At 38.3% G+C, this 19,627-nt stretch overlaps 1 protein-coding gene across 1 annotated transcript in view; it reads right to left on the bottom strand.

The window, feature by feature from the left end:
* Positions 1-19,242, bottom strand: part of susd6 (sushi domain containing 6) — a 35,414-nt gene extending 16,172 nt beyond the window's left edge. Inside the window, exons 1-2 of the mRNA XM_038288378.1 lie at positions 19,000-19,242; positions 8,965-9,144 (exon numbers count right to left, since the gene is read on the bottom strand). Coding sequence (XP_038144306.1) covers positions 8,965-9,103 — 139 coding nt within the window. The 5' untranslated portion in view covers positions 9,104-9,144; positions 19,000-19,242. The remainder of the gene's footprint in view (positions 1-8,964; positions 9,145-18,999) is intronic.
* Positions 19,243-19,627: the final 385 nt, after the last annotated feature.

Raw genomic sequence — 19,627 nt, 5'->3', positions numbered from 1 at the left:
GTTGTTTAGTGCCATTTAAAGGTAATGCATGTTACAACTGATGCTCTGAGGCTACATTTAAGAGAAAACTCCTAAAGCATGGCAGACTCATGAGCGGTCGTTGTTCATCTTTTCGCCTCTTAAAATCAGAAGAGGGAAAAAAATCCCTTCATCTGAAAAATGGAGGGTTAAAGTGAAACAGCTGTGTGCAGACTCCACCCAAGATAGACTGCACAAATGTAGCAGGATAGCACATGTACAGCCCAGCCCTTCCCTTAAGGAGAGGATCAGCAAGTTTGCCATACCAACTGCGTACTGCTGTCTTTTTCCAATATTCATTTATAGTTTAAGAAGTTTAAACAGTAAACACAGATTTGTTTTCTTAAAGCTTTGGAAAAAGTTAAAGATGAAGCAAAAGGAAAGCTGAAAAAACAAGAGGGACTCAGTGGGAAGCTGAAGACTGTTGCCAAATATCCCCTCTACCCACAGGCAGGCAGGCATGCTGAGGCCTGAATGGATATCAACTTTGTGCTGCAGTAGAAAATAACTAAACAGATTATATACTTCGGGTTTAATCGTGACAGCCATTATTCCGCAGATGGGAACAGAGTTTTATTTTGTCACTATAGTCAAAGACCAACAGGGAAATTATATTATTGTAGAGATCCATCCATAGTGAGAAAAAAATAATAGGAGCTAAAATGTGTCACAAGCTTCAGTCGTGGTTGATCAGGGTCTAGAACAGCTTGGATGTCTCACGAACAGGCAAAGTCAGCATGTGTGTAGGATGCCTGTTCCTCGTGTGCAAGGTGGGGAGCTTGTTTGAACAGGATGTTGGTGTTGACTAACTGTGTGACGACAAAAACAACCCACACTTTTAGAGAGACTGAAAAACAAACACACAATGATAGAGGAGGTAAAACAAGAGAGAAAAGCTACAAAGACAGAAAAAAAACAAAATATCTGAGAGAAAAAAGAAACTGAATACTTAAATAAATTAAAAATGCTAATCAAAAAAAAAAAAAATGAAAAAAGATTAAAGCCAAAATCTAACCCAGGGAATAAACAAGAAGATTATCAGGTTAAATTAAAGAGGAGTCAGTTGGTCAGAGAAAAAAAAAAAAGATAAGTTAAAGCATCAAAAGACAAGAGAGGCTGGGGGATATATTTAGCAGCTCATTAGTTTGAGATGTCCTCTACTCAGCGGGCTAGTCCCTTCGATGAGGCCCTCTGGAAATCGTTAGGACTGCCTGCTGCTTTAGAAAACAACATTCATTCCCTAGGAAAAAAAATATATATTTACGAACCATCTCTCTTTGATGCCTGACTATTGTTGCTTCAAAACAAACTGATCTCCAAACCTAAGTCCTGTTTTTAATGAAAACAAAGGCTAGAATAACAATAGACCTAGCTAGAAGACTGGGCCTTAAATCAGAGCTGGGGATTTGAAAGAGAACTCGAACTCTAAATATCAACACAGTGTCAGTTCTACTAGCAAAACCCAAAGTGTTGCTCTGGATTAAGGAAAGTACATATAACATTTTAAAGGGGACTGAAAACAGCTTTACCATGCGCTACTACAGCTTCTTAGTAGGGGTTATTGTCTCTTCATGCTAATAATTAGACAAATATACAATATAGAAGTCACCCCACATGAACTTCAAAGTAAGAGCACCATAACAGATCACCTATAAATCAGTTCATACATTAATATTGCAGCAAAATACTGTTTTCAGTTCAATATTTGTTCATATTTAGCAGTCAAAAAATGGCCGGATGGTGTTTGATGCAGCTGTGAAAGGTAGCAGTTAGGCTACAATCCGTTTTCCTAACATGGTACAGATCTACTGAGGATTTTTATTACTGAAGCCAAATCCAGAATGTTTAAGGAACATTTTAAACATCGAGAACTATAAGAACTCATGTGTCCTTTTAATGGCAACACGTATAAGTTCTAATATCTTTATATAGAGATTATTTCACAAAGTGGTGTGTGTGTGTGAGAGATGGGGGTATTAAGCTCCAACATTTTGTTTCAGCTCTATTTGTATGATATCAGATTTTACAACAGGCTAACTGCTGTCACTTTATCCTGTTCTGACATTCATTAACCTTTACAGTGCTGCAGGTGTCATAAGTAAGAACCCTAATATTTCCAATGAGCTAAATGGCAAACAGTAATTACCAGAATGAGGGTTATGAATAATAGAACGCAGGATTTGAAATGGTAAAAATCAACGAGAGTCAAAAATAGTACAAATAACAACCAATGATAAGCTTTTCGCTACCACGCTGTGTGGGGGCATGGAGTATCCGACACTAATCCTGACCATCTGTGATCTTCTCCAAAATTAGAACAATCCAGGCAACACTTTAAAGTGAATGAAATGTCCCTGTGTCACCTTTCTGCACTGCAGCAACTGTTTTTCTTTGCTTGGTGACCTGAGGGCCTGATTGGTAGTGAAACCTGTTAACTGGCACACGGTGAGAGCAAAGATTGATGGTTTAGGTGATAAACACACACGTAATGAAAGAGAGAAATGTCTGATGGATTTTAGCCTACTGCTCCTAATGTCCCTCGGTGTTACCTGGTTAATGGTGATTCAGAGATGGAGAAAAACAGAAAGATCAGAGAAAACATTTGGCATGATCTACACTTTGCTCTGTGAAAACAGAAACCGTGAGCTAGCAGATGTACTTGCTGACTGTTGATCTGGAGGAGCTGCAGCATGCTGTGGCCTCCAATACCCTCTAAATGCACCGTTTGTTCTCAGATTTCACAAAGGAGTCAATGCGTTGCTTTATTCCAGTCTGTCTGCAAAGTGCCTGGCTAATAGGACTTTAGGGAAACGTCTGGAACACATAATTGCTCTGGAACCATTATTCCCAACACTCCCAAGTCAAACTATTTGTAAATTCAGCACAACGTTCTGTGGGCGCCAGTAGCCAAAAGTGTTCACTTACTTTTTGATGTATATACAGATCATTTTGTTGGTACAGAAAACTATATACTTTAAATACCACAGGCGATCCCAGAAGAAGGGCCTGGAACATTCGGATGTTTTCCTCTGTGGTCAGATCAGTGACGTTATGTTAGCCTCAAGTCTTCTCTGTTACAGAGAAAGAACAGTCTTGAACAAAAACAGATCCACTTTATGAAACAAAGATAGATCATCGCATTGATTCATGCTGGAGTAGAAGAATCCATTCATCCAACAGCCTTTGATGAGACTGAGAACTAGCATTTTATCTTTCACATCTCAAACTGCCAAAGACTAAAATAAGTCTAAGAAATCAAACAGGAAGCCATCTTCACTCCTTCATTCTTCCTGCTATTTTTTGTTACCCCAGGATTTCTTTTGTTATTTCACTTCCTTTTTTCAGGAATGAACATATATTAATGTCACCAGCAACACAGGGAACACAGCAGGCTTGGTTGTGGGAGATTTCTGTTGCTTTGCTTGCACTTTAATGCTCAGCTTCAGAAAACAATGGGTTTTAGAAGCAAACATTTTTCCCTTTAACTGGTAACAGAACGAATATAAACAATTCTTCCCTCCTCGCCAGATCGAACAATGTTAAAGGAGAAAACGTGCTGCGCAATTCCTGTGAAAAGACCCTTTGGTGCAAAGAGTTCTCATCTCTGCTCCTCCAGCTCTGACTCACTGTCTGGGCGCATTTCCTCACCAACACACCACAAAGTCTTACTGTAAGAAACTGACACCATATTAGGAGCTGAGCTCCAAGCAGTCAACTTCAGCGGGGAGGTCAGAAATGCTCATAAAAACGTTCAAAAACTAGCAACTTCCATGTAACTTTGGGAAATATGGAGAGATATTTGTGCCATCGGTTTGAGCGCGCAGGAACCAATCCGAGCGCGCAGTGAGACAACACGCGCGCGCGCAAAACCGGTCTGGCGCGCGCTCAACTCTGAAAAACCCTCTCAACACACTGTTCTCGCGCTCAGTTTCATCTCTGCGCGTGCTCGAATCCGTCTCTGCTCGCGCTCGCTCGACCTGCTCTCTCTCCGCGCTCAACACCAGCTGTGCGCTCAGCTGTTTCTCCGCTCGCTCGACTCTCTGCGCTCGCAACTTCAGCAATGTATGTAAATGAACCATACCATCAGCCAATCACACCCAGCTTCTTTTCATCCAATGAAAGCATTCCTTCCTTCTTCTTCTTTTCTATCATGGCGGATCGCAAGCAACTTTAAGGTGCATACCGCCACCTACTGTTCATGAGTGTGTAGCAACATTGTTTTACAGCTATTAAATTCTATTTTTTAATTTTGCATTCTGAAGATAACTAAATAATGCTTTCCTTAATCTATAAACATCCTTTATATTTCCTTTATTTCCCAATAATCCTTTAAGACTCCATTCTTGGCCTGTCATTTCAACTACTCTTCTCAATTTTTCCCTTTCAGGTTCATATGTTTTACAGTTCATTAATATGTAAGCATTCGTTCCAAATACTACATCCGGTTAGATGAAAAAAAATACATAAATAAATAAAAACACAATCAGGAAAATCAAACAACTCTTACAGTTATTTTGTCAACATTCCTAAGATAGTACTATAAAATATCTTGAATTATCTCAAATAAACTTCAGTAAAACAGTTATTAGATCATTGCCTCATCCATCTCTTTTACCTGCTATTGACATGGATTTAAATTTGATGTTTTAAAAGAAAAATAAGGAGGATATTTCAGGTTCCAGTATGGTTCAACAATATATAGATAAAAAATATTATGGATATGTTAAATTTTTTATGGATGCTTCAAAATATTCCAATATTAGGAATGGTGTTTTGTTTTAGTTTCATAATTTATTTTTAAATCGGGTAAAAGAATCAGTGATGGAATTCAGCCTACAAAGGAGAAATGTTTTGGATCATATTGGCCTTACAATGGATTGAAGAAATCGTTCCATTAAGAAGTTTAGTTTGCTCTGATTTTAGATCAGCGACTGTTATATTAATTTAAACGCAATTATTCAGACAGCAGACCTGATCTGAAATTTAACAATTATTATTTAGAAGACCTTTTACAGATGGACTCTAAATAAGAGGGTTATTCTTTATTATATATATTAAAAAGAATAATTTGATAAACAGGATTTTTCAGTTGGTGGCGGTAATTGTTGTTTGCCAACCTCCATAAAAAACAACAAAAAGAAGAAACACCCGCCACAAAAGCTAAGAGTAAGGCCAATATGATCCAAAACATTATCTATATACTGTTGAACCATACTTGAACCTGAAATATCCTCCTTATTTTTCTTTTAAAACAGCAAATTTAAATCCATGTCAATAGCAGGTAAAAGAGATGGATGAGGCAATGATCTAATAACTGTTTTACTGAAGTTTATTTGAAATAATTCAAGATATTTTATAGTACTATCTTAGGAATGTTGACAAAATAACTGTAAGAGTAGTTTGATTTTCCTGATTGTGTTTTTATTTATTTATTTATTTTTTTTTCATCTAACCGGATGTAGTATTTGGAACGAATGCTTACATATTAATGAACTGTAAAACATATGAACCTGAAAGGGAAAAATTGAGAAGAGTAGTTGAAATGACAGGCCAAGAATGGAGTCTTAAAGGATTATTGGGAAATAAAGGAAATATAAAGGATGTTTATAGATTAAGGAAAGCATTATTTAGTTATCTTCAGAATGCAAAATTAAAAAATAGAATTTAATAGATGTAAAACAATGTTGCTACACACTCATGAACAGTAGGTGGCGGTATGCACCTTGAAGTTGCTTGCGAACCGCCATGATAGAAAAGAAGAAGAAGGAAGGAATGCTTTCATTGGATGAAAAGAAGCTGAGTGTGATTGGCTGATGGTATGGTTCATTTACATACATTGCTGAAGTTGCGAGCGCAGAGAGTCGAGCGAGCGGAGAAACAGCCGAGCGCACAGCTGGTGTTGAGCGCGGAGAGAGAGCAGGAGAGCAAGCGCGAGCAGAGACGGATTCGAGCACGCGCAGAGATGAAACTGAGCGCGAGAACAGTGTGTTGAGAGGGTTTTTCAGAGTTGAGCGCGCGCCAGACCGGTTTTGCGCGTGCGCGTGTTGTCTCACTGCGCGCTCGGATTGGTTCCTGCGCGCTCAAACCGATGGCACAAATATCTCTCCATAGGGAAAATCCTGTAGGATTTCATTCAGCAGAATTTCCACAAAACCAGAGGTGGTGCTTTGGATGTTTGTTGATTAAAGCTCTGCTTCAGTGAACATGATGTTTGGATAAGAAAGCAGCTACATCTGAAGCATGTCCAGACCATAAACAGAACTTTACTCCTGAACATTGATCACAAGCAGGAATCCCAGAAAGACACAAATTCTGTTGGATCTTCACAAGAAAAGAACAACAAATAGGAAGAGGGGCTCCAACATCCTCCAGAAAAGGAAACATTTTATTTAGCAAAGAAAATAATGAGCTCAGGGACGTATGCTTTAGACAAGATAATTATTACTGAAAGAAAAAAAAAAACAATATTCCACTTTTCAGTCTAATGTACCGGTAAGTCGCTTGCTGAAAAAACAACAATACAGATAAAGCCAACTGCTTCTTATTCATCCCTTTAAACAGACCAGCTAATGTTGATAAAATGTCATATTCATTAAGCGTCCATGGAACATGTCGAGGGATTACCTGCATAAATTATGTATGCTTAGCGAGAGAAAGAGGCCAGCGACTGAAACGACCAACGACTGAAACTAAGCAGGATCACTTTAAAGCCTTGGCGATGTGACGTTAAGTCAGATAATGAATTCAATTTCATACTTTAAAATCATCAATGCTTAAACACATCACTTCCATGCTATACTCTCTGTTACGTCTCCTGTTCATGCATATGTAAATATTTTAAATGCCTTTCATTTTTGATTATTGTAATTAATACCAATTTTTTTTACATTAAAAAGTCAGTGTTCCCTGTACGTCAATGAACTCATTAATAATTAACACATTCATTAAAAAAAAGTCATTTCTTTTTTACATTATAAACTTCCTTAAATCTATATTTTATTTCATGAATATGATTGAAGATAAACCAGTTAATATCTAGGAGAAATGGTTTAACCCAATGTGGATGAAGTGGTTTCTATTAAACGACTCTTGCTGCCTGTTCCGGCGATACCATCTGTCGTTATGTCAGATGAACCCTCAGTGAACCACATGACCATACAACTTGTGCTAACAGTTTTTTTTGTTGTTTTTTTTTTTTAAAGGAAAAAAAAAAAAATCACAGCATTTTTTTTTATTTTTTATATGCACCGCATTTAAAACTGTTTCATAGACTATGCATATTGTTTTATGCACAACATGCCTTTGCAGACCTTTTCAGCTCTGGCGGCTGGCTGACATGTATAATACACATGAACATTCCGCTTTTTCATGGCAGTTATGACTCTTGCGACAACATACATAGTGCTATTTATGATTTTGTTGACATCTATTAAGTCATGGGTGAGTAATATTGTGCACCTAGAGGCAGTTTGTGGAAAAATGGTGCATATGAATCAAAGAAAAGACTGCAGCAAACCTTTCCCAAGGACATCAGGAGCTTATTCAGGATTGCAGCTGTAATTTCTGTGTTGCATTTATCTTTAGATATATAATGCTCTCATTTTAAGCACTTATTTAAAAAAAGGAATTCAATTGCGCTGAACAATTCTGATTATTACAGCCTGAAAATTAGCTGTAGCAGAGAAACTCATTTTGAAAGAAGTAATTATGTCAGAAATTAGAGTGCACAACATCAGCGTTCAGCTCATAAATTGGTGCGAATGTTATATTATAATAAAGAAAGAAAAGAGTCAGGGACACGGTTATTTCTTCTAATCAATACGGTTGTCACAGCTGCAGTAATAACACCATAATGACATACGATGCTGTGCAGTCTTTGCATAAATATATTTTCAAAAAAAACATCCCCATTCAAACTGCTTGAACACATTTTTACTGAAAACAATATTGAACTAATAGGAAAACAGCAGGCACGTTAAAAGCAACAAAGCACAGTACCAGCCCCATCGGCCTTCACATGAACCATGGGTGTTACATAAGAGACTGAGAAGATGTGTTTCGGATCAGCAGCTCCCTCCCATGAGTCATCTCTGATTGCTTTATTTCTGAATGTTGATTTTTTTTTTTACTCTCTCACCCAAAATGAAAAATAATTGAAGACAATAAAAAATAAATATTCAATATGTCAGGGTTTTAAAAACCAACCCCCACATTTTCTCCCAGGCACTGTGGCCATCAGTGACAAGGACATGTGGCACATTTCACAAGCTTGGGATGCGTGGACTGTGCACGTGAATGACTGGATAAGACACGTCAGGAAGCTGTGTGGATGGGGAACGATAACCAAGCATGTAAAGTAAACTGGGTCTTTAGTAAAAAACATGAAATCTCTCTGTGAGAGAAAATTAGAAACAACACCGGTAGACAATCCTTGCCTAGTAAACATAAATGTTTTAGGAATTAAATGTTCCAAACTAATATTTCATATATAAAACAAACAAACAGTATTTGCCCTTATAGCATAAAATGATGAAAATGATCTAATGACTTTTCAAGGTTGATATCTAAAGTTAGATATCTTCTAAACCTCATGAGACTGTAAAAGTCAATCTTGAATCAACTTAATCGGAGGAATATGACCAGAGGCAACACTATCTCTCTATTTAACCTAATTGTAAAAAAGGAAATTGTTTTGACTCATTAGAACAGTGACTGGATTCACACAGTGCAAGAATGAGATCCCAGCTGCTGCTTTGTGGCAAAGGAACCTGAATGACCCCAAGGGTAACGTAAGAATTCAATCCGACCGGCTTAAAAGTCAAGGTGAAAATAGCATCAATCAATTCACGAGAGACGGTCCAAGATGACTTTTTATGCAGTGTGTATCATGTGGGACCACAGAGAAAAAAAAAGCGTGCCATCTGTGTGTTTGGGGCTCTGACATACCTGATGCGTGACCATGAGGGAGCAGGAGGAAGAGGAGGAGAAGTGCAGAGGCAGCCAGTCTGTGGGCTACAGAGGAGGAGGCGGCACCAGAAGAGGAGGACGGGGCTCTCGTCGGAAACGCTACCATTCCATCGCACATCTTTTCCTCCGACAACCAGCGAGAGTCCTCTACGGCTTAACCTGTCCGGGCAACATTTACAGGAAGGGACATGGGGGAGGGGGAGGAAGAGCGTGGATTATCATCATTATTTAGCCAGGATTATGTAACAAGAAGCAACACAGGCAAAGAGAGGGGAATCGGGAGAGACAGCTAAACAGTGTGTGTCAGAGACAACTGCATGCCTGGAGTTTGATATTTATTTCCCAATAACTTTAAGGATAGGTGCATTCCTCACCTATGAGTTTTATAATTACACTACACAAGCCACAGCACAATCGAACTGAGTGTTCTTCTCATTTTGCCTCAATCCCTAATCTTTGCTTTGGCACAGAATCTATCTGCATAAGCCCTTAGGTACACTATGTCGTATATGACGCAACAACACAGATCAGTGCAGCTAATGAGGTGCCAAAAGGCAGCTCGAGGGGACGGGCAATATTAGAATGTATATTACACCCAACTTTGGCAAGAATATTCTGGCAGAGACAGGAAAAATAAAAAGTACAAAATGTTCAGTAGACTACATTTGATTGTAACCCTGCCAAGAGGACTCAGTTCACAATCTTTTATGTTTTTTTTTTCTTTTCAACTTTAAACTAAATTTTCAAAAGATTTTAAATGTAATGTTAAAACATTTTAGCTCTGTCAGCTCCTTAATCTATGCTGCAGGCTTATGGTGCTGAAGAGTTTAATGAATAGAAGCAACATTTAAGAGAACAGCAGGGAGTGCTGGCTGCTTTATTATTCCTGTTATAATCTTTTACAGCCGTTATAAACCAGTGGTATCGGTCTAAACAGTTTCACTTTTGTTTCTTTCGATGATCACTTTAGACCATGGCCATGTTGTTTTGTGGCTTATCTGCAGGCTCTAAAGTTTTTCAAGTTGAACTGGATTCGTTTAAAAATCACATAGTATATAAAAATTAAAAACCTGAGAAAAAAAAAAAATTCAACTGTAAAAATTCTGAACGGACAATTTCTGTCAAGAAGGAAGTGAAATTTCTGGAACTGCGATTCCCCTACATTCTCTTCTCCCGCAATTGAAAGTAATTGTGGTCATAAAACCAACCAACTATAACAAAAAGGGAAGAAACTCATTCCAAATCTAGTTCAATAAATGACAAGAGAAAAAAAAAAGATATATAAAGAGTTACTGTGACTCTCCAAATGGTGTGTTCACACCAGAGGCGATTCCAGCTAATTGTCCATGTAATTTGCATGCTGTTGCTTTCTTGATATTTTGCCAGTGAGGGAAAAACACTTCACCTCATCAAGAAATAGAAGGAGCTTCAATCCGTAGTTTGCAGGTTCCAACTAAACATGGCGGACCTGTATTTCACCAAGCTTTATTTATTCATCATGGAAAGGAAAACCTAACCTACAAAGAGTATTCCTTACTTTATCATGTCAATTTAAACTTTATTATTTTCAATTTTGAAAAAAGAAAACAACTAAAAAAAGAAAAAAAACAAAACAACTTTGCTTGCGATACAAAAAACAATCAAAAAAACATGTTCAGAAGATCCTGCATGCTTCCAGGAAAAGTTCACTCAAGAGAGGGCAGAGAGCTCATTACCATTCTGAAAGGCTAAAGTATTAAGGCCAACATTAATGGCATGTTTTTACTGTAGGCTGATTCCCATAGGTCATAACACCTGCTAATGCCTGGCTTTGGAGTGCAAGTGTGAAGTGGTGAACTGTCAGTCAGTTGTACTTCAAAGAATTCAGCAGTAACAGATACCAAACATATCCTGATCACTTTTACATTGAGGTGAACAAGTCATCCAGGTGCAAAGGCTCCTTTTCACTCAAGTTGCTGAGCTTCAGGCGGGAGGAGTGATCAAAGCTCTCAGATTCTCCACTGAGAAGCCTATTTGGATGGGTCACATGGAGGCTGTAAAAATGACAACAACAACTGGTGGAAGATCCAGTCAGCTGGCAGCCAACAGCTGTGCAAGTTGAACATGGTAATAAAGTAAAAAGTAACAAACTAGCCTCCTTTAATGCAAGCAGGTACTACTTTAAGTTATTATGTGATCCAACCTAAACGGACTACAACACAAAGCAGAGTTTGGTTATATAAATGTATTACAGCATAAACTCCACGTTCTGCAGCTTTTTACCAATTTATTTTCACTATCATCCCTCTTGATCTCATTGGTCAAGCAAAAGCCTGAGTCTTTAGTGAAAACTTTAGATCCAAAATACAGCCGCTGTCAATAAGAGTTCCTTTGATTTGTGTCAAATATTGCGATCTCATTAAACAATGTTGGTATGGATTCAAAATCTGGCTGCTTGGGTCTTAAATGTAAAAATTATCTGTAGAGAAACAATTATGCAATTGTCTTACTTTTATACACTTTTAAACCTTCAGCCAGTAGTTGGCAGCAGAAGAACCAAGAGCCTACAATTCATCTGCTCACCACTAGTCACAGGAGAGCAACAACATCTTAGGTTTTTCAAAGCTACATTATTAGAAAAGTAGCAAAAAATTTGTTGTTAATGTATTGTGATGAATTTTATCATGACAAGTATAGCAATGCCAAAGTCTTGCCAAATCACACCCCTGGTTTTATTTTCTCGTCATATTTTCTTGAGTTTCTAAAGCATTTTAAGAGAAAGTTAGAGTATTTACTGTATTTTTGGGACTATAACCCTTTTTTACCTACACTTTGAACCGTGCGTTTATGCAAAGGTGCAGCTTGTCTGTGGATTTTTCTTCAACCGCAAGAGTGCGGGAGTCAAAGTTGGAAATCAAAGCAAAAAAGCACTTATTCCAATTTAGTACAAGCACATGCGAGCAGCAGGCATGACAGAGAACAAATGTCCCAAACTGACACAATTTGAAAGTGGGAACAATGTGCAGAACTTCCTGCAGAACTAAAAAAAGAGCTGGCAAAGGCCCATCTTTCATAAAAAGCTTTTACTGCCGCAACCTACAGGTTTGGTGGGGGACAGTTCATTAAATGTCGGAAGCTTATAGCCCGATACTGCTTATACATGTACGTTTCCAGTTTTCTTTAAAAAATTTTTTTTTAAAAATGCTGTCAATGTGACTTATAATGAGGTGTGCTCTATAGTCCCAAACATATGGTAGATAAAAAGAATAAAATAAAAATAACAAGGAAAAATCCATATTTTATACAGCAGTTATTTGTGTGTATTTTACATACATGTACAACATGCTTTTTGAGAACAACATGGTGCAAATTCAATCCATCTATTGTTTTATGTACCTCAACAGCCAGGTTTTCATAAAACAATAATAGAAACTGAGAGCTGCTTGGTTGATATTTCCTGATGATCAGGTAACGCTCAAAATAAAATTGGGCATAATTGCCTTTGCTACTTAATAGTTATTCATACTCAAACCAAACATGTTATTTTACAACAATCAAGACTGACCCACTCAGAAGAAAATATAAATCTATCTCTATATACAATAATAACCTACGGCGATGGCAATAGCATTGGCGAATACCACAAAGGCAATATTAGTTGATGTATAGGACTGTTTTCATATTTTTCTCTCTTTTTTATCTGTGCTTCCACAACTTTGTGAGGATGAGCTTCTATAAGAGTTCAACAGATTAAATATTAAATTACCAGGAAAGAAAACACAAGTTCAGAATGTTTAAGTTAATCAACCTCTTTCAGACATGCACAGAAACAAACAAATATCAAATTAAACCAATATCCTTACTGCAATTTAGCTTTGATATTCCCATAAGCAGAATGGACGCCTACCTGCTTGTGGTGCATTATAGAGGGAAAAAGTGACGCAAGTCAGTTTTGGCAGGTCAATTTAGGTAGCGTATTCAGCCAGAGATCAGGTGGTCATGAGCACACACAAGGGACCTGAGCAAGCTCTCTGATGCATTGATATTTCCTGGTTTGTCCATGCTGCAATTAGTCAACAGAGCTTACTGGTGTCTGAGTTATAAAAAGCCTTTGCTGTTTTAAAAGATGTTCATCATAACCACAACTTAGTGACTGTAAACATCAACTTACGGTAAGAATACTGCAGGATTTAGACCTTGGAAAAAGCATTGACCAGCCAGTTCATCAGACAAATCCTGACTAAAGCAGAATTACTTTTGCTTTCATGAAAAGCCCTTACCTATTCTAGACTAATGCAGTTATTCAAAAGAGGGTTTGCAGATCCTTTGGTTTGCTGACTATATGTTACCGTTGTAAATTAATTAATATCCCAGCAAGCAACTTCCCAGCAAAAGCAACTGCCTGCTTCAGGTTTCTGATATAATTCTAACCTGCAGCTGTATGGGTTTCCTGTCAGATACAGATAGTAATGCTGAGCATGGCACATCACATTAAAGTGTGTCTTGCTATATAAAAAAAAAGCTTTTTTTCCCCCCACAGAGTATTTTGGATTACAATTTTCTGTGGTTTTAACAAATGACTTTCAAAGATTTAACATTGAGGGAAAAGAAATAAAAAAAAGGGATTTCAATGGCTGAACATGCAAAAACAATGAAGAACCAAAGCACTGCATAATGGGTGTTGCTGCTACAGAAAAAACAACATAACTTCCTTGTTTCATAACTAAATTTGTCCTCACCAGGGTTGGTGGATATGTAAAATAGTGCAACATGCACACGAGGGAAAGAGAGACTTAAATGTATTCAGTAGTGCCCCACCAATGTTATATAACAAAGTTTAGTTGCATGTGTCATCTCTTCTACATACACTGAAACTTTGGCACCAACTGCCACAACCTGCCATGCAGCTACTAATCAGATCTGGCCTCACCAGTTTTATTTTACTACAATGTTCTGATGTACATCTAGAAAAATGTAAGAGCTTCAGTGATGACTAAACATTAAGACATCAATTAAACAAATAAATAGTCAAACTAATAGCATTTAAGAAATCTGAAAAATATAAAAGACAGCTGCCTAAAATATATAAACAAATAAATAAAAAGCAATGCAACTCCCCACTTCAACACAAGCAGCCAGCCAGCAGGCTGCTACTGCAGTTTTTCAGCTGCCTGAGGCTCCTGGAATGCAAAGGGAGCCAAGGAGAGCAGCAGCACAGACATGTGTCCGGGAACAGAGAGCACTCATTGTGCCAAAGAAACAGCCAAGAGAAGGTTTCTACCCAATAGGACCCAAGCACTACTGCTGCTGGTAGAGCCTGCGTAGCCCTGTGGAGGGGGCCCAGAGGCAGAACTCTGCATGGCAGCAGAGAAAGGACCCTTTGTTATGAAGTATTATGTGCTGTTAAGGCCCAGGGCTACCCAGCATCCCCTCTACTGCTGCTATGAAGAGACAGAAACACACAGCCAGGTAAAAAAAAAAGGTGATAAAAAAAGGACCAAAAAAAAAACATTGTGTAGGAAATATAAGACAAATGAATAAAAGAATAAGAAAGTATCAAAAACTGAATGGTGCATGGAGGGCACCTCTTCCAGCAAGCCAGAAAATAATATTAAATATGGAGAAAATTTAAAATTTGTAAATTTTTGTAAATTTTCCCACAATCAATCTAACAAGTGTGAATGAAATTTTATTTGCTTGTCATTGTTATACCCTGACGTTACAATTTTATACTTGCAAACCAGGACAGAAAGATAACACAGCCACCCACTGTATATTAACATTCATAAGTCTAAAATAAAGTATAAAGAAGAAAAAAATCTTTTGACCTGAAACCGATTGTTGGTTAGCAAGAAGACTATGAAAAATCTTATCTCAAGATATGTGGCAAACGAACTGGATGAAGACCGACATTTACCTCACTATTGAGTACTTGTCAAATACACTCACCGGCCACTTTATTAGGTACCCCATGCTAGTAACGGGTTGGACCCCCTTTTGCCTTCAGAACTGCCTCAATTCTTCGTGACATAGATTCAACAAGGTGCTGGAAGCATTCCTCAGGGAGTTTGGTCCATATTGACATGATGGCATCACACAGTTGCCGCAGATTTGTCGGCTGCACATCCATGATGCGAATCTCCCGTTCCACCACATCCCAAAGATGCTCTATTGGATTGAGATCTGGTGACTGTGGAGGCCATTTGAGTACAGTGAACTCATTGTCATGTTCAAGAAACCAGTCTGAGATGATTCCAGCTTTATGACATGGCGCATTATCCTGCTGAAAGTAGCCATCAGAAGTTGGGTACATTGTGGTCATAAAGGGATGGACATGGTCAGCAACAATACTCAGGTAGGCTGTGGCGTTGCAACGATGCTCAATTGGTACCAAGGGGCCCAAAGAGTGCCAAGAAAATATTCCCCACACCATGACACCACCACCACCAGCCTGAACCGTTGATACAAGGCAGGATGGATCCATGCTTTCATCTTGTAGACGCCAAATTCTGACCCTACCATCCGAATGTCGCAGCAGAAATCGAGACTCATCAGACCAGGCAACGTTTTTCCAATCTTCTATTGTCCAATTTCGATGAGGTTGTGCAAATTGTAGCCTCAGTTTCCTGTTCTTAGCTGAAAGGAGTGGCACCCGGTATGGTCTTCTGCTGCTGTAGCCCATCTGCCTCAAAGTTCGACGTACTGTGCGTTCAGAGATGCTCTTCTGCCCACCTTGGTTGTAACGGGTGGTTATTTGAGTCACTGTTGCCCTTCTATCAGCTCGGACCAGTCTGGCCATTCTCCTCTGACCTCTGGCATCAACAAGGCATTTCCGCCCACAGAACTGCCGCTCACTGGATGCTTTTTCTTTTTCGGACCATTCTCTGTAAACCCTAGAGATGGTTGTGCGTGAAAATCCCAGTAGATCAGCAGTTTCTGAAATACTCAGACCAGCCCCTCTGGCACCAACAATCATGCCACGTTCAAAGTCACTCAGATCACCTTTCTTCCCCATACTGATGCTTGGTTTGAACTGCAGGAGATTGTCTTGACCATGTCTACATGCCTAAATGCACTGAGTTGCCGCCATGTGATTGGCTGCTTAGAAATTAAGTGTTAAGAGCAGTTGGACAGGTGTTACTAATGAAGTGGCCGGTGAGTGTATATCATCTCATATACTTATTACAATATTAGTCTATTAGTTCAATTAACGTAAAACACCACAGTGACATGCTTTATCTGATCAAACTATATATTTTTTAAGAACTTACTTTACAACCAAACTCTATGAGATTGGTTTGGTTGAGTTATATGAAAGATTATGTACAGTAAGAAAGCTTGAAATGAGCCCACAAACAAAATACACCCTCCTCAATATCGCAGATGTTTATTGAGATAACCGTACCACATTTCCTTCTGTAAACCATAAGTAGACTGCAGATTACCCTGAAGTATTGTTTTCACCATGGTTCAAAACTTTTTTCAAATCTTTTAGAACATTTTTTGTAATCACTTAAAAGATATCTGCCAACATCATTCGTTATTTTTCTAGCTATCAGCCAAAATTTTCTTTAAGAATTAAAGCAACTCACTTTAAGCATAGTAATGCATGTTGGGGTGAGTTTTGTTTATTCAAGTTGCAAAACATCAATGAAAGATAAGATCCAAACACACTTTTATCCCTTTGTGCGCAGTCTGAATTAAAGCACTCCATCAAATATGTAAAAAATAAATAAATAAAAATTACCAAGAAAGGATTTTTTTTTTTTGACAAAGTCTTGATAAAAGAGAAGGGGAGTGGTGGCCTAGTGGTTAGGGCATTGCGCTTAGAAACCAGAGGTTTCAAGTTTGAGCAATCTAATGACAATAAAAGCTGGAGAAGAGAGAAGAAAAGAGAACTCAAGGAAAGTTTGTGAAAAAGACCAGATCAGGAGTCAAAAGTTGCTAATAGAGATAGATCAATACATCACCTGGCAGATATTTTTGGCCAATGTTATTTTTGTATCGGCATCGACCAATACCTGCATGAGTTAATAAATTCATAAGCATTAATCAGGCATGCTTCAAAATAGGTCTACCACTCCCCTCATTTGCTATCCATTGTTTTTATGTGTGTATTAGAGATGTCCCGATCCAGGTTTTTGCACTTCCGATCCGATACCGATATTGTTTTTGGACTTCCAATCCGATACCGATACTGGCCGATACCAGCCTATCCGAGCATGTATTTAAGTTTAAGTTAAAGTATTTAGCCTTAGTTGTAAGACTCATGTTGAAAAGGGTTTTAGTACTCTTGATAACATCTAGCCAGCTAAATTAGGTGAGATTGAATAAAACACAATGATTGGTAACAACAAACTTACCTGTTTATTAAGAGATAAACACAAACTGGACAAAATTATGAATAGCAATCTGAAATTGCACAGTGAACAGTTAAACCATAAACAGTTAAAGGTGCAAGTATTACTGTAAGTTTTAATAAAAATGCAAAACAGGGAAACACTGGCGCAAAATAGTGGAATGGATCGTTTCAATCGGCGAAACTGGAAAATACGGACCAGATTTTTTTTTTTAAACTGGATCGGCAGTCTGGATGTGCATTTTACATGCTTTGCCGATACGCATTTTTTTGCCAATATCGGCGTCCCGGTCCGATACGTGGATCGGATCGGGACAAGCCTAGTGTGTATTAATCTTTTTTTTGTTTGATACCTGTGTAACATTAGCTATAATTGTGTGATTTGTTTTGTCATATAAATGGAGGAAGAAAAGCAATAGCAGCTTAAAGAATGGGAAATAAAAAGAGAAAAAGAATAAGTGATTGGTCAAACATATCTGTGGTCTGTTGGACTTAGTTTAAAATAAATTAATTATAATCTATGTACAAAAACTGCTGTGTTACCCATCTGCCATGATGTTTACCAGTGCTGATAAGCTCCCTTCCTGTGTAAGTTGCGATATTAATAACTTATACACACAAATACAGAAATAGAAGTATTTTTTTTAAGTTTAGTTCATCTTTAGAAAATATTGTGTGTTTGAAACATTTTATCATCAATGTTTTCACTGTCAGTGTAAGTAAAAAAAAAAACAAATACACTTGACAGTATCTTTAAATCAACTTTGCATCTGTTTTACAACACTGTCCTCCACACCCAAGCCCTCTACAGAGCACAACAAACTTCTACTGTTAGAGAAACACTTGACCAGCTTTGTGCTCAAACAGTAAACACCTCACATTTGCACTTCCCTGGTCTTCCTTTGCACTATCAACTGCCATATCTCAACAAACCCCAACAGGAAGCAGGTCAAACTAAACTGGAACAAAGGCCAGTGAGTGGGAACGGACACATCTGGGGGATGAGTTATAAACGAGCCACCAGAGCTCAGGAACAAACCCTCGCAGCAGCATCAAACGTGATTAAAGCAGAGTCACACGCTTGGACACGTGTAACTGTACAGCGAGGTATTTAAACAAAGAGTGCAGTGGGCTGCCAACATAACAAACACAGAAACACACACAAGTTAAGTTAAGAATAAATCCGTCAAACCCAAATTAATCAACAAGACACCCACAGCTAGGAGTTCAGATCTAACTCAGCATAGATAAAGTCGGCGCACCTTCAGACTTCCTCCTACCTTTTATTGTTCATGTGACCAACAATAAATCAACCCTCACAGCTGTTAGATCATACCTTCAAGCCACCTTTAATAATGTTTTTTTTACATTACATTCCCTCTCATGATTAAAGCGTAAAAGGGACAAGTTAACGGGAAAATAAACGCAGTATGTCTTCATTGAAACGTTTTTAACGTCTAAAGAAGAACGCGGCTAGCTTAGTTTTAGCAACAATAAAGCCCCTGACAACTCCATATTCTAACTGACAGAGGAGTAACTGTTGGGATATTTTGGCCTGGTTTGTTGTTTCGAACTAATTCAGGTAAACAAAGACGGAATTGTAGACTAGTTTAAGTCTCCTAGTGGCCTGTGTGTGCTTAGCTTGCGAAAAAAAAAGACAAAAAAAAAAGACTCACCAACGTAAAGGTTAACAGCGGTTAGCCCTCCTCTCCCCCAGTTCACATTCGAGACATTAAAAGCAGTTTTAAAGACGACTCCCGCTCACTAAGTATGAAAAATAAAGGTAGAATGGAGGTTTTTAGCCGTCGAGGTCCCGTCTCCCTGCTCCGTCACTCCTTGTCCTCTTCTACTCGCCAGCTCTTTATTTTAGGTGAGCGGAAACACACACTGGCGGCTGTGAGAACTCCACAGGGCTGCCTGCCCTTGCTCTCGAGCGGTCTCCATGGATACCTCTGTAGTGGGCGGTCCTACAGCGCGTCGTGGCGCTTCAAAATAAAAGCTCAAGGGTGAGATTTTGAGACAAAGGAACAAAACACTCCACGAAATGGAATTAGGAACAAACAAAGAAATGCAGCTAATCTCTTTAAATACGAACGATTATTTGGGGGAAAGAACCGTGATATAAAATCAAAAGCTTAAACTCAAACGTACCCCTTTTAATAAGCAATTATAAGAGAATAAAATTAAAGGGTTTAAAAAAATCCAAATGAAGTTAAAAAGAGGATACATTATGCTGAAACAGATCAACTTTTCTATTGAAAAATTCCAATTAAACACTAAGGTAAAGAAACATCTGTTTAGATG

The sequence above is a fragment of the Cyprinodon tularosa genome, unplaced genomic scaffold (assembly GCF_016077235.1).
Source record: "Cyprinodon tularosa strain WSP-4 unplaced genomic scaffold, ASM1607723v1 ctg253, whole genome shotgun sequence".
Lineage (NCBI taxonomy): Eukaryota > Metazoa > Chordata > Actinopteri > Cyprinodontiformes > Cyprinodontidae > Cyprinodon > Cyprinodon tularosa.
This window is presented reverse-complemented; position numbering and strand designations above follow the sequence as displayed.